This window comes from Danio aesculapii, chromosome 11 (assembly GCF_903798145.1).
Source record: "Danio aesculapii chromosome 11, fDanAes4.1, whole genome shotgun sequence".
Lineage (NCBI taxonomy): Eukaryota > Metazoa > Chordata > Actinopteri > Cypriniformes > Danionidae > Danio > Danio aesculapii.
Window position 1 is genome coordinate 28,220,138 of NC_079445.1, and position 15,264 is coordinate 28,235,401.

A 15,264-nucleotide genomic window follows, 5' to 3' on the forward strand; every position below is an offset into this window, starting at 1 on the left:
TAGTACAATTTCAGGTCTAAGTCTCTTTACCTGGGGAATGTAATATTGGTGTGTCTGGGTAGCAAATGGCATGGGCGTCATGGTCATCATGATGGGCTGGTTTGGGGGATAAACCGTCGCCGTGGGGGTCTGTGAGCCCGGCCGAATGGAGGGGTTGTTAGTCGGGAGGGTGGGCCGCGCCGGCTGCATTTGAGTCCTGTGTAGGAACTGTTGAGGCAAATAAAAAAATGAGAGTTAAATGGGACATACAATGCCTCTTTTCATATAAGATGTAACGTAAATGTCTGGTGTCCCTAGGAAGAGAAGTTTCAGTTCTAAATATCTCACAGATTATTTATTATAGCTTTTCAAATTTGTGACAGAAACAACAACATGTGCATCTCACACAGTCAGAATATCAGAAATGAACAGTAGCAGATTAATTCAATTCAATTCAAGTTTGATTGTATAGCACTTTTTACATTAATTATTGTTTCAAATTAGCTTACAAAAGGTGCACATTATTGCATCACAATCAAATTAAGTTAAAGTTACAATCAAATACAAGTTATTATATATAAACATAGTTAACCTGCAGTTTCACAGCATATAGGATGTCTATGTGTACATGTTTAATGAAGTGTCTTTGTGTATTTAAGCATATGAGATTAAAGTCTTACATGTTCAAAGAAGAAAATGCAAATATTAAAACTTTGGACTTAAGACAATTCTGTGGACATATTTATGCAGCTGAGAAAAAATGTCTGTTATCAGAGTATACAGTGCGTAATACATGTGCGCTTATGAATTATGCTGACTGTGAGTTTGTTTTGGGATAAAATAACATAGCTCTGGTTTCCGAGAATACAGAGACAATGGTAACTTCATCCACACTTGCCATACAGCATGTTAACAAACACAATCAAAAAAAAAATGTGGAAACATTTACACAATGTGAAGTGACAAACTTGGATTTTGTTCTGAATATGAAGAGAGCCATATTATATGAATATTGACCCATCCTTATGTGATCTCGGTAAGTATCCTTTAAAAGTTTCATTTAACCACAATGCCCTCAGTTGCTTGGAAGTTGTGAGCCTTTGGAGACTCTAGTGTTCAGTTGTTCATGCAACAACAGAACATTTGTCATGTTTTTTTTTTTATGTGGCGCAGACATTGTAAATGTCCAGTTGTAACAGTGAGTGTTGAACTGCTGCAATGGTGCCATGAGTGGAAACGTGTAGATTAAAGTGCCGTTCACACTAAAGACGATACCTATAAATATAACAATAACTATATTTGTGTCCACAAAAGCAAACATTAACCATAGGTTTATTCTTTTAGTTTAAGCTTCTCTTTTTGCATTACCGCCTACATAGCCTCACTGTTCTACAATGTATACTGTAGTTTATCTTAACAGTGAATCCAGCTCGTGTAATCTATATAATCAAATGGGGAATCTAGAAAAATTGCAGCTAGTGTGGTGGAATAAAAACACAAAATATTTTCCCCAAGCTTTTACACAATGGGCCCTATCATACACCTGGCACAATGTGGCGCAAGGCGGGACGCAATCGTTGTTTGCTAGTTTCAGCTTGGTGCAAGAGTCGTTTTGACGTTTTGCATCACGCTGTTTAAATAGCAAATGCATTTGCGCTCATATGTGCGCCCATAGGCGTTCTGGTCTAAAAAAGGAGGTGTGTTGAGGCGCATTGCTGGCACGTTGCTATTTTGAGAAACTATAATAGTCTGTTCTATAGACCAGAACAAAGCCGGTCTATTGTCCAGCACAGAGCGCGTTAGTTGTGCGCCTGGCTTACACACTGCTTAATACACACAAAATGTAGAGCAATACGCAAATATCTTTACATATAAAAAATAATAAAAATATTAAGGATATATATAGGATATAATAAGGATATATATATATATATATATATATATATATATATATATATATATATATATATATATATATATATATATATATATATATATATATATAAGATATAAATATAAAGGAATAACATATTATTTTCTAGCCTAAGTAAATATAAAAACCATACTTTCATGGCTTCTTCATCTCGGGAGGCTTTTTCAGTTTATTCAAGACAATTTGCTTTGGTATAAATGTTATTATTATTAGCAGTATTATTTATTATGTGCATATTTAAATTTGTTTTATTAAAAATAAGCTCAGATTTGCCCACCTGTCAGGTTTAAGACCATATGGGGCACAGCATGTGTATTGGGATATAATTCAGGTTTTTGAACACACTTTGTTATTATTGTTCATTTATTCGTTTGCTGGAAATTAGAACTGAATTTAAAAATAGTTTTGAAACAAATATTTGCGCTTAACAAACGAAATTAATTATTTATAGGCTAATGGATGTCTGTGCGTACAAGGTTTCCTTATCCACGAGAGCAAAACTGAAAGTTAATAATAAGGAGGCTCATCTCTCACTCACGCTGTAGATGCTCTGTTTAACTGTTTTCTTGCTAGTGAAATGCTCAGTTTTACCACTTACACTTACTTTACGTCATGTAAATAGCAAATGTGCTACAGCGCGATGCAACTGACTCTTAAAGAGAATGGGAGATGAGACTCTGATTGGTTTATTCTCAAAACACACCAATAACTCATTAAGAAAATAAGCTCAACCCTTTTAGACCATGCGCCACGGCGCAAAGCAGATTTTTACGTCCATATATTGGCAAAAGTGGATTCTGACACGCCCTTAATGCGTTTGTGCCCTGCGCTTTGCACTTTGCGCATAGATCGTGAAAATAGAGCCCATTGTCTTCTGTATCTTCAAAATGCATGGACCCTTTATGATTGAATGTGTTCTAACTGGCTGTCAACGTGTAATTGATTATTGGCATGAAAAAATGATTCTGAAAGTGATCCAGATTCCAAAAGATACGGTTTCTCTACATCTGTATTATTATACATGTGGTATGAACCCTGCTGTTGTTTTACATTCAAAAACAACAATGATGTTGTTAATAGTTATCATACTTGGTGTGAAAGGCTCTTAGACAGCTCTAATATACAATATGATCCTTTTCCTACATCACTAGGGGAATAAAAAGTAAAAGATGTTTATGCTTCCAAAAAATGGCTAACAAAAACAAAGTTACTTGTTTTTACATTTACTGGGTTGACAGTTGCTCCTGTGGTTGCAGTGCTTAAAGGGATAGTTCACACAAAATACAAAATGCTGTGATTATTTACCCACCCCTTTACTTGTACTTAACTGACTTTCTTCTATTGAACACAAAAATATATATTTTGAAATCCGTTAGAAACCTGTTACCACTGACTTCCATAGTATTTGTTTTTCTTACTTCCGTACTAATGTTCACAGTGGTTTTCAGCTTTCTTCAAAATATATTTTTAGTGTGTAACAGAAGAAAGAAATTTATAAACTACATGAGGGTGATTGTATGGTAAGAATTTTTCATTATTGTGTGAACTATCCCTTAAAACGAGGAAAAACGTCCCCTTCAAGCAGGAACAGTGAAAGAAGAGACTTGAGCAAGTGTTGACATAATGCAGTTGGCCTCAGGACATCCTCCTGTGTCTGTCAGCCAGTTTATTCAAATCATGAGGCATCTGTATCTGCAGTTAATTGAGAATGTGATATTCAGATGCTGGAAGAGCAGCGATCACTACATGCTGGATGAATTATATCAATTCTGCTCATCAGGCAGACACAATGAAACAAACACAGGTTGGAGAAGTGAGCAGTATTCTTTGTATTAGGATGGTGGTGACACGGCTCTGGCACAACGGTTTATTCATCGTTACAGACTGCAGCCTGCTGGAGGAGTTGATCCCCTCCCCCATCACTTCCACCCCCGCTTTCCCTCATCGCTCTCTCTCTCGCTCAACACTGCAAATATTACCTCAGCAAACCCAGTCATTGGATGCCAGCAGCCAGGCAGCACTGGAGCAAGAGGTGACCTCTCTCTCGCTCTCTCCCTCTCTGGCTGATTGTACACACATTATTGATATGCATTTTTTCCTAAGGGACTAATAAAGTCTGAATGCAATTGTCTGTGCGTGGTTAATTTATTTGAATTCTTTTGCAATAGCTTAAATTTATTTTGGAAAGCAAACAAACCAACAACAACATAATACAGTAAACAAGCAAAAACAGAAAACACACACAGACAAACACACACATTAAATGTTTTAGCTGCTTATTTTTTTGCTAAATTCACAGATAAAATAATTTTATTGTATATTTAAATACATTTGGTAATAGGAGTAATTTAATAATATTAATAATAATAATAAAAAATATAAAATAAAATAACAAATGATCATTTATAGAAGTATGCATAATAACAGAAATATAATACATTTAGTAATAATAATAGTCATATTTATTTTTACAGTATTTTAGTATTGTTAGTAGTAGTATTGATAAAATAAGAAATACAAATATTGTAAATAAAATATTTTTGTAATAAAAAGTGCACATTAATATAAATACATAATCCACTATCTGACAAAAGTCTTGTCGCCTATCTAAGTTTTAGGAACAACAAATAATAACTTGACTTCTAGTAGATCATTTGGATTCAAAAGTGGCTAATATGAAAGGCAAAGGCAGAAATAATGTACAATATAGAAAATAAAGTCATGGTGCAGTGGAAAAAGAATTAATATTGTGTACGATTCCCATGAGCTTGGACGACTACATCCATACATCTCTGCATTGACTCAAACTTATTAATAAAGTCATCTGGAATGGCAAAGAAAGCGTTCTTGCAGGACTTCCAGAGTTCATCAAGATTATTTGGACTCATCTTCAATGCCTCCTCCATCTTACCCCAGACATGCTCAATAATGTTCATTTCTGGTGACTGGGCTGGCCAATCCTAGAGCACACCTTGACCTTCTTTGCTTTCAGGAACATTGATGTGGAGGCTGAAGTATGAGAAGAAGCGCTATCCTGCTGGAGAATTTGCCCTCTCCTGTGATTTGTAATGTAATGGGCAGCACAAATGTCTTGATACCTCAGGCTGTTGATGTTGCCATTCACTCTGCAGATCTCTCAAACGCCCTCATACTGAATGTAACCCCAAACCATAATTTTTCCCTTACCAAACTTGACTGATTTCTATAAGAATCTTCAGTCCATCCGGATTCCAATAGGTCTTCAGCAGTATTTGTGATGATTGGGATGCAGTTCAACAGATGATTTATCAGAAAAACTTTTCCAACTGATCAACTAGAAGTCAAGTTTTGTGTGTTGCTCTTATAACTGAGATCTTTTTTCAGGTAGTGGATATTAGTAATAATGAAGATTATGATAATTATACAAACTATTAATGTACTATGTACCAATGTACTACTGAGTAAATAAATTACTTATAAATAATACAGAATAAATTAAATATAAATAATTATAAAATAAACAGTAAACAAGTGATCAGATTATACTTTATAATGAAGACATTTTCAATTATAATAATGATACAATTTATAATAACGAAGAAACACAACTGTCTGGCACCTGATTTGACATACTGAGAGCCCTGTTTGCTTTAGTGTCCTTATAGTCAGCACAACTGAGGAACATCACCTCTTACTTCTCTCTCATTTTAAGCCAAAGCAATCAACAGCAATCTGTTTATGTACAAATTCACCAAAATTCACAAAATAAACTTCAAGGCGACCACTGTCGAATACAATACTGCCTGTTGTGAGCAACGTTCCTGTTATTATGCAGAATCTGCAGGTTTATTTGAAAGCAGAGAAGACTAGATAAAAGGACAGTATTTTCCACAGTCTGCTGTTGTTTCTTGGTGTGCCACTCTCTCCCAGGTGTCTGTTACAACAGACAGATTACTACTTTAGTCAATAGATCCAGCAAAACAAAATAACAGATCCAGCAAACTGCTGGATTGTGTGAACTAGATGTTACAATTTGGCAATACTTCAACTTTTTGTGGAAACTGATACATTTCCAAGAAAGAAGGTCATTTTCAGTTCTCGCTTAGACAAGATCAAGCCTAATAGCATGGCTCAGGTACACCCAAAAACATCTAACAGCATGGCTCAGAATAATCCAAGCCTATCATTAAACAAGATTTCCCAAAGCCATGAGCGTGTTTAAAGACAAGAGCAATCAACGGCCCATGACGGGTGGCTGAAAAGTGATTTAACACCACAGAGCTGATCTACTAGTGTCAGAGCCGAGATTATGTGTCACTATCATTGCTAGTCCTGCTGCTGAGTGTTTGAAGAGGACATAATCAATTATGAGGTGTAAAAAAGCCCAGGATGATCTGGACTTCCAAAAAAAAAAAAAAAAAAAAAAGGCCATTTGCCTTAATCTGAAGAAGACAATAATATAATGAAGGTGTTTATAGTTGCTTTTTGAATGTTCATTTCCGTTCCAGTTTTACATGTTATAGCACATAATTTCATAAACGTCATTGAGTCACCCCACTATCCACATTTCCTCCGGATTTTCTTTTCTTTTCTTGTTAACTTTAACTGGAGTTTGGCACTTCCACTTTTATTCAGGAACATTTTATGCATGCCCCCTGTGACAAACGAGATATTGGATGCGAGGAACTGCTGGAAGAGTGTAGTTTTAAATGGAATTTGATACCGCACACCATATGGGAGAAAAAAAAAACCTCCGCATTGCTTGGTAGATGCAGAGAATAGTGTCAAACAGCCATGTGTGTACATACTATCCTGTCACAAAATGCTACAAGACGGTAAGTTTGATTAAGGTTTTTACATGTTTACATTTTGAGAGCAGCATTTACAGCGGATCTTTTGGTCCACAATATTGCACTGATACTAACGTACTGTAAACTTAGTAACTAAATAATTTTGACTAAAGTATGTCATTAAAAATTGAAAGAGTCATGCTGACGATACTAACTAACTTTGCCATCTAAATAAACATAAACAAAGAACACTGATCACACATTTACCAAATCCGTAGAGACAGGACAATCGACACTAACTGGAACTGCATCTTTTTTTTTTCTTTTTTCTTTTTTTTTTTAAAAGGAGATAAGCAACAAATACGGATTTCACCATTTTCAGCTCTCGGGTAAAAATGTTCCTTACAAACATATTTTTGTCGCATGTTAGCAGACCACTGTAATTCACAAATGTGGGTCCTCTCTTATCTCGGGGAAATGGAAACAAAACTTTCGTTTCTGCATTTATATACACAACACTGACGACCCATGTCAACACAGCGTCACTCTGAATACTGTAAAAGGTAAAAGGAGTCTTCGAAGCCATTATGCATATTAATGCATTGACCTCATTTACAATTGAATGCACTGATTGGTTCGAATCAAGTCTTTCTCATGAATTAATGCTGCAAACTCAAAGATGTCACGTTGTACCAGTCTCCACGCTGGAATATACACAAGAATCAAATTGCTGCTTCAAAATTTATTTTCAAACAGGAGGAACAAATTTGCTCGAAATAACGCAAATACAACCAAATTTTCCCTTTTTTTGTGAAAAATGTGTGTGCTAATAGTGCTTTTAGCAATCTGGGACATATATATGACAGTCAACATCTCAAAAAATGGGTTTTGGTGTTTCGTGACCCTTTAAACATGTTTACAGATAACCCAGGAATCCGTTTTATCCAGGGTTTAGGATAACCCAGTGCCAACAATTTCAAGTTTGAAAAGCCTTCATGTGTGTGCCCTATGAAATAATGTAGCTAAGAGATTGGATTGGCATGCTTTGGTGTAAATGGATATCATAGCTCATGTAATGCTGCATGTTTGGGCAACTCTCAACAGTAGCTGAATAGAAGCGCTGCGTAGAGGAGCAGCTCTCTAATTACATATGGGGTATGAGCACAGTGTGCTCTGTTTGCATAAGGACATAGGAAAACAACAGATTCAGCAAGAAACATCTAGAGAATGATATATAAATGCTAATAAGACAACACAGGAAAAAAAATCTACTACAAACATTTACAAATTTTATGAAAGGGACTAAACATCTCAACAGTAGTGGAAAGAGTACTGAAACATTTCTCAAGTAAAAGTACCCATACTTGCCCAAAAATGTAGTGCAAATAGAGCAATAGTATCTGTTGTAAATATTATTCAAGGTATGAATAAAAAGTAGCCCTTTTAATAGTTTTCAGTATTACACCATAAAAGTCTGATGTGTTTACATGCAATTTGTGTATGTGTGTGAAAACGTAATGTTCTGTAGTGCGGTTAGTGATTGTTTAAGGCCATTTCAGACATCATACATGATTAGACATTGATCATCTTCTCATCAGTGACATGCAGTCTAAACAGTCTCTGGTCACTGCGATCTTCTTGGACAGGTTTAATGCTTCCTAATGGTTAGCTGCATTTATGAAGTGTCCATGTCTTGAGGTTGTATGATGCGATTTAGTTTCTATGTGCGATTTGCTTGAACAGGAATCATAGGACTGATTGTTCTACTTTAGCCAATCCATATAGATGAGAAAGAATAAAGTGGTGACTGCAGGAAAATAGTGGAGTAAAAGTAAAAATACAGCACTAAAAATGTACTCAAGGGAAAGTAAAAGTACACATTTTTATAAACTACTTCATCAATTACAATTGCTAAAAAAACTACTCAATTACAGTCATTTGAGTATTTGTAATTTGACACTTGACACCACTGCATCACAATGCTAAATTGTCAGCTGTACTGATCCGGACCATAGGGCTATGACACAACCAATGATTAGTTATCATCGGTCAATGTTGAGCCATCGTTGAGAGCCTGTCAGTAGGCTGTAATAATTTAACATCATCTTACCTGAGAACATTAATACAAATATTGAAATAAGAACACTAAACAAAACCGAATATTTCATATTCAAAATGATACACCAGCACTGCTTTGTTCACAGATGTGCATTCACAGTCCTAGCTTTGGCTTCTCTATTCGAATGATGAATATAGTATGCTGATACCTGCTGATACAGACAATTATTTCCTTACATGCACAGAACACACATTTAGTCTGTAGTCCACTGCAGTGTATGTGTTCAAGAGCAGCTTTTTAACTCAAAAGCAGGTGATGTGAGCAGGTGACAGTTAGCTTTAGTCACAACAAGTTCTTTTAAGTCAGTTTGATGTGAAGTCAACATGAAGTAAAACTCACCATCTTTTCTTTTGTGAGAAAATTTCAGATGAAACAGCTTCCTTTGAAACAGTTGTACAAGGTAAGCTATAAGATGGGACCTTGTTTTGTAAATAAAAAAATGATTGGAATTGATTGTGGAACAGCATCGCGATAAACAGAAATTAACATATAAAATGGACCACTAAAACTCAATTAGTCATCCTGAAAACTATTTTTTATTCAAAACTACACTGTAAAAAGCAAAAGCTCTTCTCATTAATAAAATTAAGTGCAGTTAACTTATTGTAAGGTGAACAAACTTATTCATAATATTTAACCCTTGTATGGTGTTCAGGTCTGTGAGACCCGTTTTCAGTTTTTTTCAAAAGAAAAATTAAACAATGAATTATTTTTTCAACCTGAAATTCATTGGCTTTGGCTTATTTTCTGTGAAGAACATAAATCCGAACAAATTTTCAATGACCGCATAATGTACCTCCCCCAACACATTTACATTACATACAAGGTGTTCGGGTCCACTGGACCCAGGTCTAATAAAAGTCTTGAAAGTGTAGATCCAGTGTTCCTACACTCTGTCTTCCTCCTTTCTGGTGCTACTGTTTTTTCCCCTCCCCCTCCTGCTCCCGCACAACGTTGCAACATTGTTGAAAATTCAACTATCAACACTGTCTGCTCCTACATTCCCGCACATTTTACCCTCTCTCTTGCGGGAACCAAGCTTTATTTTCTCATACCCAGTCCCATCTGCGAATTAGGGGCATAATACTATAAATAAGACTTTGCCAGTGTGGTTCCTTATCACAACTGATCAAAATGGCCAAAAGATTATCTGCTGCTAGGGCCTTGCAGTTGATTGTGGAAGAGAGAGGAGCTTCTGATGATGATGTCCATGACCATGGTGGGAACAATACGAAAAAACAAATCTGTGGGTTTTATTTTTTTCATACACTAATAATAAAAACTAGAAGCACATCAATTCATCAATATGATCTAAAGGGGAAAATTTAACCATGTTTGCTGTTTATATGGCTTGTTATTGGGATGAAGTAAACATTTGTTGAGTAATTTAACATAAAATAGTTTGATAGTGTTAATTTGGAAAGCCAAAACTCTTGCGGCACCACCAGACCCATGAACACCGGCTGAGTAACAAAAATACGAACACCACACAAGGGTTAAACAAGTAATCCCAACTGTTTAGCACATTGTTGTTAAACTAAATCGATTCAAGTAATAACGACTTACAATATGCTTTTACAACTTTTGAGTGGTCATGTGTCAAAAGCATGTTAAGGATAAAGATTGGTGAGGAAGGAACTGAGGAAACATAAAAGAATCAAAACTTAAGCATAACTAGACATAAGAACAATAAATCTGAGAGTTTCATCAATTCTTTGATGCTCAAAATTTATAAATACTGTATATCAATATATTATAAAATATTAATATTAATAGCTTTAATAATATTTATATGATTATATAATGATGATATTATAAAAACATTTACATAATTATATTAAATAAAATACAAAACAATAAATAAATAAATAATATAAATATCATTTAATATTATTATTATTATTATTATTATTATTATTACATGGGTTGAAAATCACTTGTTATAAAGAGTTATATTGTTTGTTTGTTCTTTAGGGTGGCGTGGTGGTGCAGTGGGTAGCACTGTTGCCTTACAGCAAGAAGGTCGTTGGTTCGAGCCCTGGCTGGGTCAGTTGGCATTTCTGTGTTGAATTGGCATGTTCTGCCTGTGCTTGCGTGAGTTTCCTCCGAGTGCTCGGTTTCCCTTACAAGTCCAAAGACATGCGCTATAGATGAATTAGGAAAGCTAAATTCTCTGTTGTGTTTATGTGTATGTCCTGGTTCTCAAGGTTGAGGGCTGAGCGCTAGGCTAAAGACCCATTTCTTAAAAATGAGATGTTATGAAAGACCAACATGGTGGCTAAATATCAACTACGATATAAATGGCACTGAGAATAAGTAAGGTACAGTTTTCTGTTTCTACCTAAATGTTTTAGTTCAGCTTACTTGATAATTTTAAGGCAATCGGTTTCCTAATATTTTCCTAGTAATGTGAACACTAAGAAGTTAACACAACTAATTATTCTGAGTCAATGTACTCAAGTTTACTTTATTAAGAAGTTGTAAACAAACTGTTTTAAGTTATGCTCACTTAAAATTAAAACACCACTTTACTTGGTAATTTTATGCCAATCAGTTTCCTTAATTTTTCTTAGTAAGGTCAACTTATTACATTTTACAGTGTATTTTAATACTATTTAATACTAAATTCAAATAGCAACATCAGATTGTAGAACTGCAGCTACTCTTGGGTCAAAGGTGAAAACAGTGACCTGAGAAAGGAAACAAGAAAGGAAAGAAACATGAAGACCACCACCAGAGAACAAACGGTGCTTGTGTGTGTTTAATGGGTGATTTCCTCAAACTGTGACTCACTCAGGCCAGCAGGGGATCGAGCGCAGCCTGGGGCGAACGCCACTCTTCGCTAAACTACTGTCACAATGCCCTACAACTGTGTGTGTGTGTGTGTGTGTGTGTGTGTGTGTGTGTAAATGCCAGGGAGGGACAGAAGCGGAGACTTGGTGTCTGTGTGTTTGTAAGAGACTGAGATAAGAATGAGTGCATGCATCTGAAAGAGAGAGAAAGAGGGCATGAGTGACTGAAAGAAAAAGGGCATGAGAGATTGTGGATCTATGAAAAGGACAGAGGTGGGGGGACAAATGGAACAAAATAATATCTGGATGACTCTGTAATCCAGTCAGTTATGGATTGACAAATCAATATTTGTAAATTATGTTTTATTTAAAACATATGCATGTATATGTAGATATATTTAAAGCACAATATGTAAAATATTTGTATTAAAAATATTCAAAAAAAAGCTGGAACAGTGTTATTAATATATATAATTCATTTATAATTAACATAATTTGCTGACTTATATACTTAAATCATTTCAAATGTTTTGATGACAGTTCAAATAGAAAGGAATGAGCTATTCGAACTAGTGTGAAGAACCATGTGTCATATATGTTATGTAATATATAATATACAAATGCATTTATTTATATAAATCATGGCAACACAAAGATGCTTTAATATGTTGTGGGTTTATATTAGACTGCACAGAGAAGCATCATAACAAAACACAAAAATGTATTTGGTATAATAAAGCAATGCTGCTTCGTTCCCATGTGAACATGACAAGAAAAATGGGAAGCAGTGGACATAATAAAAGCTCTGCTGCTTTCGTGCCGCATTGCACTCGTATCTCTTCATCAATTGCTTCAGAATTTACTATGCTTTATACTACCATGATAATAAGTTTTGAATACTTTAGATCACCTATGAAAATGATGAGTCTCGTAGACAACAACTCCCATGATTCCAAATTCATTCATGGCATCATCAAACTATGTGCCTTGTATTGGCAATAAAATACATACTGTCTTTTTGTTAAAAAAAAAAAACACTGCATTGTCAAGTTATGCAATTATTATTGAATATTGTGAAATATTAAAGAGCCCCCATTATAAGTTTTTGAAATGACTGAGTGAATGAAAACATTCAGCTGAGGTTTAAATCTGAAAATGCAAAGTGTTTAAAACTATTGATTCTTTAATGAAATAGTCGACTCGGAGTCAAATAAATGAATCGTGTTGGGTTAGGATCTTTTGCCTGAGCTCATTAACGTCTATACAGTATATCATCAAATATGAAGTGTCGGATCCGGTAAAACATGAAAGTGCCTTTCTTTTCAGACACTAGTGGAGCGAGGGGAATCACAGGACTGATCATGACACGAAGATCACAGACACCACAGTATAGCCAACCATATGCTGTTTGTTCCTGCCATTTTTGTGATGATTGATACATTAACCTAGACTATTTTCTGTAGCTTGCAAAATATACATTTATTAGGTGTTGTAACTTGTAATCACTCCGCACGGCTTGTAATCACATATCTATTATAGATCAGTGCTTGTATTGCATTTCTCAGGTTAAATCTTTATGGGCTATTCACATTTTACGTCCAAACCACCCATACTTCTTCCTTTACTGATTTAAATGTGTTTCTGAGCTTGTGATCCTCTGTCGTTTGTCTTGGTTATGGCCACCATCAACTGTTCCTACACACGCGAGCCAATTTTTAAAATAGTTAAAATTTTGCCACTGTGTGGATTAATACTGAATGTGTGTCGTTGTTATTACTTATGGTTAAGAATAGAGCAATATGCTGGTGTTTAACTGCATTCCTGCATTGGGTTCTCACATACTCTGCGCGACTTCATAACCATGGTGGGCGTTTCTCTGTCTCGCACTGAACCCAGTCAACCAATCACAACAGACTAGGTCCTCGGACCAATCACTGCAGATTGGCCTCATGCTAAGAAGGGGTTTGGGAACAAATGAATCGCTGAAAGAATCATATGGGAGTCATAAAATAAATGCATATTACAAGACAATAAAAGTCTTTTTTGACCTTGCATGCATATCAGCCTATTGTTGGAAAATCCTTAAAACCAAAATATGACCTTTTATAATGCATATTAGGGGCTCTTTAAAATGTATATATTTACTAATGTTTCGCAAAATTTGAATCTATTTTCAATATGAAATCATTTTTGATCAGCACTAGCATGGAAAGATGCACTGAAATAAATTTATAATCTACAAGTTTATAATCTAAATAATAATAAACACAAAAAAAAGTTATAGATGCAGTTTCTAGTTATACATTTCTCAATTTATATTTATATTATTTTCCTTAAATCAAAAAAATCCCACAATCCCTCATATTTGAGAATGCAGCCCCATGATGAGGCTATGACCTATATACTGTGTGCTCTTCATTTCTCTTCCTCTGACCAACATTCAACACCAGCCAACAATTCCAGCTTGTGTGTGTGTGTGTGTGACACTCCCTCTCCACTCTTCTCTATTTCTGTTTGTTTTCTAATGGCCTGTAGGCATCAGTTTTAGCCGGTCTGCAGTGGAAGCGAGCTGGGACTTGCCGCAGCCACAGGGGAAAAATGAAACCTTAACTCAGCTCTTTTAACATCAGCACAGATGTCAAAGCTTCTTTCACAGCCCCACACAACACAGTCAAGCTCTGTTCTATAGGGTGAACCTTTCACAGACCGGTGTACTTTGTTTTATTCACATTTTGCTCCCTTATGTACAAATGTATGTATATATATATATTTTATAATATATTATAATATATATATATATATATATATATATATATATATATATATATATATATATATATATATATATTAATGGTGTGGGCACAGGATGGAGGGTCCACTGTAAATTGTTAATGTGATGATAGTTGAAGCACAAATGACACTGTCATGACACTGTCAAACCGTGCTGTTTAATGATCAATCATAAATAATCAAAGTTTGAATAAAATAATATGTGTGTGTACTGTATATATTATCTAAATAAATGCACATACTGTTATATATATATATATATATAAATATATATATACTTATTTTACATCATGTTAAATATTTTATATATAATTATAAATGCACATTTGCTATACATGTATATACATATATACTTAGATGGGTGTATTCATACTGTATATTCATTATACATATAAACAGTACACACACGTTTAACTAGTAACTTTCAATTTCACAATTTGCGATTGGTTGACACAGCTAATCTGTGAAAAGCATGTGCACAAGTGAGGGGCCGATAACAGTCAACTTTGAGAGGAAAAAGCGCGTTACGTCAGTCGCGTCTTTTTCATTCTCCAATCAAATGACAGCAGAGGCGGGGTTTCCGTTGAGACGATAGCAGTGTTTGTGTTGTCAAGATGGAGGAGAGACTAGTGCTAGCTGTTTTCAGTTATTCAAAGCTGTATGACTTCACAAATCATGAATATCACAATATTAATTAATACTACAACTATAACTAGATCAACAGCAGCACTCGGGCACAATAAGCATTTGATTCAGTAGTTGTCTAGTGACATAAAAAAAGCTACAATATTTCTGTCAACAAAGGCAGTGTGGTGTGCCTTGCGTTTTTGGAACGTAAAAGCGCATTTGGTGTGATCGGCCCCTAAGTGTGCGTGTCCAATG

At 35.2% G+C, this 15,264-nt stretch overlaps 1 protein-coding gene across 3 annotated transcripts in view; it reads right to left on the reverse strand.

Annotated features, from left to right (window-relative positions):
* eif4g3a (eukaryotic translation initiation factor 4 gamma, 3a) overlaps positions 1–15,264 on the reverse strand; it is a 95,271-nt gene that overhangs the window by 52,041 nt on the left and 27,966 nt on the right. For all 3 annotated transcript variants that reach the window (XM_056467731.1, XM_056467730.1, XM_056467729.1), the window contains exon 6: positions 31–207. In XM_056467731.1, coding sequence (XP_056323706.1) covers positions 31–207 — 177 coding nt within the window. The remainder of the gene's footprint in view (positions 1–30; positions 208–15,264) is intronic.